The 8118-nt window shown below is 37.3% G+C and overlaps 1 protein-coding gene across 1 annotated transcript; it reads left to right on the top strand.

Annotated features, from left to right (window-relative positions):
- Positions 1–3128: 3128 nt before the first annotated feature.
- LOC119838811 (odorant receptor 4-like) lies at positions 3129–6275 on the top strand. Its single transcript, XM_038364931.1, has 8 exons — positions 3129–3414; positions 3883–4087; positions 4876–4998; positions 5347–5469; positions 5542–5641; positions 5738–5842; positions 5926–6081; positions 6225–6275. The coding sequence occupies exons 1-8, from the start codon at positions 3129–3131 to the stop codon at positions 6273–6275; spliced, it is 1149 nt and encodes a 382-aa protein (XP_038220859.1).
- Positions 6276–8118: the final 1843 nt, after the last annotated feature.

Genomic DNA, 8118 nt, shown 5'->3' with positions numbered 1-8118 from the left:
TTTACTAAAAAGACAGAGACAGAGACACAAGCACGCGCCGATTCAATGCGCCTTATTCTCTAGTGCTGCGCGCGCGGCGGACCGATCATACTTCAGTGACTCATCGTATCGTTACCGGGCGTTACACTTTTTCATAAGTGCCTCCGAGCCGCAACCTAATTTAAGACGTTGTCACGTCAAAATAAAAACGAACGCGAACTTTTGACGTTGCTAAAACTTACTTTTAAGATGAAAACTGCATTAATAATGTATTAGTTCTGAAAGTCTACTATAGCATTAATGAATATATGGAAGATGATTATTCATGGAATGTTGTCGTTTAAGAACCACCGGTCAGTTCATTGGCACATTGTCATGTACATGTTACATATTATGTAGAATTAAAATGGAAAATTTATTTATTTATTTGGAAAATTTATTTATTATTAAAAAAAGACATGGATGAAACAAAAACAAAAGAGACATTATGCACAAATGGCGGCCTTATCGCTATGTAGCGATCTCTTCCAGACTACCATATAAAATAAAAAGAGAAACATTTTGAAGAGGAGGGTGAGCAAAAATTTAGGTAATTGGAAAAAATCTGTTAAATATACTTATAGACTGCAGTCAAAATAAATAAACTTATAATGAGGTATATTATACATATATACAAAAAAGGAATTTATGTTATTTTAAAAGAAGAACTACAGAGTTTCTTGCCGGCTCTTCTCTGTAGAAACTGCCTTGCGAACCGGTGGTAAATGTTATAACTGTGTAATATGACGATTCAAAAGTGCTTCTCTAAGAAGTCTAATTGAATAAATAAATGTTTGGGTTTGTTTGAGTTTGAAAAAGTTGTCTCAAAACCTATATATGGTAGGAGGGTGTTGTCAAATAAATAAATACTGAATAAAAAGTGGAAAGGTTAGGAAAAAAGTACCCGCCTACCTGTTTGACAAGCTGATGTGGCGAAAGGATTGTGGTAAAAACCCTGTTTGACGCGGTACAAACATTTTCTCCTTCCAGAATACGGATCGATAGCATTCCGCGGCAGTTTCAAATACTGTACATCAAAATGTTGGAACGACAAACCCCCACCCATACAACAACTTCGTCGAAAATTTCTTTTTAAAACTGCTTATCGAGCCCAGCCTTTTAGTATTCAAAAATCTATATTATAATTTAATTAGGTTTTTTCTCCCACTCTTCAGTCACTTTCTTTGCACTATATTAGTTCTTAAAGCTATCACCTATTTTTATTATAATTTTTATTTATTTCACCTATTCGTATACTATACTTTATTCCATGTTTTTAATATTATTTTTCTCTCTCAATTATAACGGTCTTTGTTTAATTATTTTTAAGTAAATTTTATTCTTCTTTTTAATTTAATCTATTTAATCTTTTGTAACTGTCGTGTATTTTGTGTGTGAATTTTTAACTTCTATTCTATCTATCTATATATCTAAAAGGATCGACGACAGCAATAATATCTGGTTTGCTTCCTAAGATTGAAAGATGCAGTTTTGAACTTCTTTAATTAATTATATTTTTCTTTTGTCTTTATTTTTACTGACATGACACTATTTAGACAATTGTATAACATTTTGCCTCATGTTTGTAACAAAGTCTGAGTAAAATATTTATTTACAACGTAAATATTAAATTTGAATTATATTTGATTATTATGATTTTCATGCCAATCACTAGTTAAACATATGGACTAGAAGCATCTTTGAGGGCTATGTAAATATCATATTGATAATATCGGATACGTCTTTACCCACCCGCGAGCCCCCGATGCCTTAACTTGAATAAGTGAAAAGCGTTTTATTCGTAACCATTTTGTAGAAAACAAATAACATTTTACAAATATTAAATTGGTGTTTCGTTTTGTTAGGTATAATATAGGTTACGTCATGTTAAACCATCACGTAAAGTATTAATTACTACAAGAAGGAGGGTGTGGCCGCTAAGCCGTAGCCGCTTATTATACTGTTGATCGTATGTGATTGATATAATTAGTGGCGCTACTTAATAGCTACTTGTTACATACCATATAATTACTTATCTACGTCTCGTGCTGAATCATTTCATTTCAGTTTAATTTAGTTGTTTGGAATGTAAGTATAGTGCATTATAATAACAAAAAGAGATAATTTTATTTTCTCCTACTCATAATAATTTTACATATGACATAGTAAGAATAAATTCCTTACTGATAATTAGTAAATTTATATAGTTCTAGGGAAAAAATCTAAGAGTTTTGAGCCCTTTTGCGTTACTCAGGGCTCTCATCTCGGTCCTGGTTTGTTTACTCTGTTTATAAATGACATGACTACTTTCATACGTCATTGTAAGTACTCTTTTTATGCAGATGATTTATAAAATTAGAGAGGGATAGAAAACCATAATGATATTGAGTTAATACATAATGATCGTAATAATATTCAAAGTTGGTGTAAATGAAATAAAATAATTCTTAATATTTCAAAATGTCACTATAACAAGCACAAAGCAAAGAAAGCGATTAATAGAATCAGGTTACAACATTAATAACGTATCAAGAAGACGCGCACGAGGCCAGAGACTTGGGTGTAACTCTCAATCCAAAACTTAGTTCCGTACCTGACTATGATAGATAAATAGATAAATATTGATAATATTATTTGCAGAGACTCGACAATGGATCAACTAACCGTTTTAATAATGTCAAAACGAAAATGATATTGTACAATTCTTTAATGGTCAGCATTCTATTCACTTATAAATACCAAATTTGGACACAACTCATCTTTGTTCTGCTTATGTTAAACCTACGATCGTTTTGCGAAATCATCTCATGTTATTTAAAGATAAAAAAGTAAAAACAAAGTTTTAAATATTAAGTCATTTTTATACACCTTTTCTTGTATAATATGCTCACAGTGTAAATGTTAAATATAGTAATTTGAATGTTGTTTTTGTAACGTTTATAATTATTATGTATTAATCTTAGGTATAATATGTACTGTTGGTAAACCAATAAATAAGAGAAGGGTACATTAAGAATGGAGCATCGCTATCAATCAATTAACAAATTATATGGTTTAGTAAACGTTATTTGGAAGTCGATTTAAGCTTAATCTAGACAATTAATATACAGATGTCCGAAGCAGGCGAATGTATAGCGGAGCACACGCGCCTGCTGCGGCTGGTGGGATACCTGCGCGGCGGGGGGGCGGCGCACGCGGCCTACCGCGCGGCTGCACTGGCGCTCACCTCTCTGTACCTGCTGCAGGAGTGCGTGTACGCATACCGGGCGCGCAGCGACATGACCAAGCTGTCCCGCGTCATGTTCCTACTGCTGTGCCACGTCACTTCGATCGTTAAGCAGATAGTGTTCCACGTCGATGCGGGAAGGATAGATAAAATGATTGAGGATTTGGATGGTAAATTATATGTTTATTTGTTTATTTACAGTTTTTCAATACACCTGTAATATAAATATATATTTATAAGATTTTTAATGAGAGCGTGAAGCTCACTTCGGCATGAATTAGACCAGCTCACATCGGAGAAAGCGCCACACTCTCGCCTCGCCCTTTCATCGCCAATTCATTATTTGGCGTACTTGATTGAACATTCTCACTCGATGAGTTTGTACACCCTGGTCGTTTGGTTGGTATTTCGGGGATCTTCATATCCCTTAACGTAACCACGTAACCTTATGCGCATTCTCAATTCAACTGTTGAGAAAGAGAGAAAACACAAAAAAAATTCACTCAGAATTTATTGATCGAAGGACCACTAAATGTACGAACCCTTGCTGGCTACGCACAATCCAAATTTCTATCAAATTACGTACGTGATTAATTAAGATGAAATAAAAGTTTGTAAAACGTTAAATTTTGGGGAAGGCGCGGTGTACAACAGCGGCGGGTGGCGCGGCCGGCAGCTGCGCGCGGGCACGAGCGCTCGTGCGCGGCGCGTGGTGCGCGTGTACGCGGGCTGCGCCGTGCTCACGTGCACGCTGTGGCTGCTGTTCGCGGCGCTGGACCGCGCGCGCGGCCGCCCCGTCGAGTTCCCTTTCTGCACCGGCCTCAGCGCCGACCACCCTCTCGAGTGAGGCTTACGGCTTGGAAACGGGGGTGCGAACGTCAAAGCGGAAGGCGAGGCGACCATTCGCGCGGCATCGTTTGCAGGCCACGGCTAGTCACGCGGTCAGTTAAGGAAGTCCGACAGCGAAATGTATTTTTCGAAATTATCTCGATATTGCTTAGAAAGTAATAGAAAAAAAAGAATCTGGAAATTTTATTTTATTTCTTTCCACAATCTCTTATCTCTCACTACATGTTTAAATTTATGTTGTGGATGGCCAGACTTCCAAATAGCCGGTCTAGCTTACTAGCTATTGTTGAAATACTTTTCAACAAAAAATATCTAAACTCGTTTGATCACTGCTCTAATCGGCGCGACTACCGCTCAACTACGTGGCTGGCGCCGTACGGATTCATGCGTTTGTTTCGCTCGCGCGCCGCGCCGCAAGTGCCCCGCGTGATTCGCTCGGTACATTTCGCCGGTCGCCATTACGGCTGGCTTGATAAGTATATTGCTATGCGTTTGTTTCAGTCGCTAGACGCTTCGCCGTTCGCACCGCGCGAATATACGCATCGGCCAAATGTCGCGTGGCCAGACTATTATGCTGGCTTCCCTTATACCACGATGCATCTATTGTTAGGTGGTATAAACATCTTGCAGAACTAGTTTTTAACCGTTTTAGTACATTTTGATAATAGTAGTTTTTATATTATACTGAAGTATTTATTGTTCTTGTTCTATCGAAACCGACACCCGATGTTGAGCAGCGACTCTAAAAGATCAAACATTAATCGTTCCAAATTAATACGCAGATTTACGTTGGTGTTATTATATTCCTACTACGTCACGACGCTAGTGGGCATCGCCAACACAACGATGGATGCCTTTATAGCTACCATTCTTTATCAATGTCAGACGCAATTTAAAATCTTAAGGTTGGTTTCTTACAAAACATTGTCATTATAGTAGCCCATATGATTAAAATAAATTATAATAATGTTATATACCTCTGTTGGTTGTAAGTTTCTTTATATGTTCAGCGACGAGAGAGAGAGTTTTTTTTTTATTTAACTAAAGGCTTTATCGCTTAGCGATAATATCGCCCTATTGAAACAAATCATAAGAAGGTACACACAAACAATAAAAAGAACACAATTTTACATTCTTCTTAAATCTACTTCCGCGTTTTGGGCAGCATCGGGGCTTCCTCCGACAACGGGAAAGCGAGGATGCTGTTCACGACCCCGGCATTGCATGTATCAGCGACTGAGTTATTGTTTCAGAATGGAGTTGGAGGAACTACCAGATAGTGCGTGGAAAATAAGCCTGAAAACAGGTTTGGAATATGATAAGATTCTGATGGAAATGTTTGTGGAACGATTGTATCATTATAAAAAAATAACAGAGTAAGTAGTTTTATACAACGTTTAGCAATCGGAATACTTTTAAAAAGATTTTATACCAATATTAATTCGCAGGATGGCTAATTTGCTACAAGATATTTTCAATACTGCAATAGTGGTTCAATTTGGGATAGGCGGTTGGATCTTGTGCATGGCTGCCTACAAACTTGTCAGTGTGAGTTTATTTATATTATAGTTTATTTCAGCGCAACCGACATAGTTACGTAGTTACGTGAATAGGCATACTAATATTTTTTACTACCGTTCATAGCTGAATGTGCTTAGCATCGAGTTTGCATCGATGACGTTGTTCATTGTCTGCATCCTTACGGAATTGTTCCTGTACTGCTACTATGGCACTGAGCTCACGGTCGAGGTACCATGCTCTCATTATTAATGTTTCGAAATGATAATTAATGAATATGAACACGTTAATGCAAGTATTATAATATTGCATAGAGCGAGCGGCTGGCCAGCTCGGTGTACGCGATGCGGTGGCTGTGCACGAGCGTGCGGTTCCGGCGCGCGCTGGTGCTGCTGATGGAGCGCGCGCGCCGCCCGCTGCGCCCCGCCGCCGCGCGGGTCGTGCCGCTCTCGCTAGACACCTTCCTGAAGGTGAGGCCCGCTGCCGGCCACCGGCCACTATCTATCGCTACACGGTCAGATTGCTACCTACATTCACCCTATCCTTACAATCGAAAATTTATTTTCATTTAAAATGGATATTCAATAAAATATAATGTCTTTTCACTTTTCAGATTCTTAAATCCTCGTACACATTTTATGCTGTCCTTCGTCAAACAAAATGAGGACAATCTTAATTTTTTTTTATTTGCACATAATCCCTAACATTAATAGAAAATCACATTAGGACATGTGAGGTATGTGTACAGTTGTAGAACACTGACGCCGCAGCTTCGCATCGAAGAGCGCGTTTGGAGAATAGAAGATACACATACACTTCGACTCAAACCGACTCCAGTAATCTTAATTTAACACAATCAGATTTGTTTTAAATAAAATATAAAATGATTATTGTTCTTACTATTTTCATCATGTCCTATGGAATTCTACTACGGAGACTGTACTGTTGCGGATGTATTTAAGAACGTTTTAGACGTATGTGCACAATAACAGCGACTTACATTACAGTAGTTGATTGACATTAATATGATACAAGGAAACGAAATAAACTTGTAATGGCTGTTTTTCAGCTTACTTGAGTAAAAAAGAACATTTTGAGTCTAGACATACGCCCTTACAAAAGAATTCCTTTTAATTCCATAGGATTAAAGTAGTGTTCAATTTAGTATGTACTAGTTCAGAGAGCCTATTAGAGCATTAATAATGAATATATGGTGCATCAAAATCTATGAAATGCTCCATGAGACTTAAGAAACACGTAACAGTTCATTAGTATCTCATTACATAATACTCGGGTACCACCAGAAGGATAACACCCGGTCCTTTGGAAGGCTTACGTGGGGACACAGGTCCAACACAACATGAGAATTTAATGTGTTGTGGGACACCATTAGTATTATTATTGTAATAATATTATTTATTTATTTAATAAAAAGAAAACTTACAGCTATAAGTACATATGTAGTAAAATGAAAAAAGAAAATAAGGCCAATTACAAGTTTTCACATGTACTCGTTTTACGTTTCACTGTGCATTATAATTAAACGTCGCTTGAATTTATCCCGCAGATTCAATGCTTGAAAAAGTCATTAGCCATATGTTTTTTTAATTGATGCTCTGTGGTACTGAAAAGGTCAAAATTCATTCCTTTCATTAGAAGGTTGAAATTTCTACTTGAACGGATTAGGAAGGAGTTTTGACGGTATTTGGAATGACTGGGGGGGATATAAAGTAGCTTTGGGTCTCGCACGGGGTTGGGATGTGTTCGGAGCCCGATGTCGCCTAGCAACTCGGAGCAATCGACCGATCCGTTCACTATGCGTAGCAAGTATGCTACGTCAGCGATGCGCCTGCGCTCATATAACGGCAGGAAGAGGAATTTTTTGCAACGGCTGGTGTAGTCTGGTAGAAAACATTTTGAGCGGTACTGTATATACTTTAGAAACTTCTTCTGTATGTTTTCAATTCTGTCTATATATGTATTAAAAATGGGATTCCAGACTTGTGAATTATATTCGAGATGACTACGGACGAAAGCGCAATACAAAATTTTAATAGTTTTAATATTTTTAAATTGAGAAGATATCCTTATTATGAAGCCTAAGGCTTTAGATGCTTTTTTGACTATGTCGTTTATATGTTGATCGAAAATAAATTTTGAATCAAATGTTATGCCTAAATCTTTTATTGAGAAAACACGTGTTAAAATGGTATCGTTAAGAGTGTATGGGAAAGAGATAGTGGTGGCTTTCCTGGAGTAGGTGGAGATATAGTATTTGGAGACGTTGAGATCAAGTTTATTACGTAGACAGTACTCTGTAAACCGATTAAGGTCCGTTTGAAGATCGATGCAGTCGTTTTCGTTATTAATGGATTTTAATATCTTCATAATATCGTCAGCATACAGTATTATTTTAGAATTAGTGAAACAATCCGATATGTCATTTATAAAAATAAGAAAGAGCAAGGGAGAAAGCAGGGATCCTTGTGGAGCCCCGGATCTAACGA

Source organism: Zerene cesonia, unplaced genomic scaffold (assembly GCF_012273895.1).
Source record: "Zerene cesonia ecotype Mississippi unplaced genomic scaffold, Zerene_cesonia_1.1 Zces_u005, whole genome shotgun sequence".
In the NCBI taxonomy this organism is placed as follows: domain Eukaryota; kingdom Metazoa; phylum Arthropoda; class Insecta; order Lepidoptera; family Pieridae; genus Zerene; species Zerene cesonia.
The sequence above is the reverse complement of the archived record's forward strand: the minus strand, read 5'-3'. Positions and strand labels throughout refer to the sequence as shown.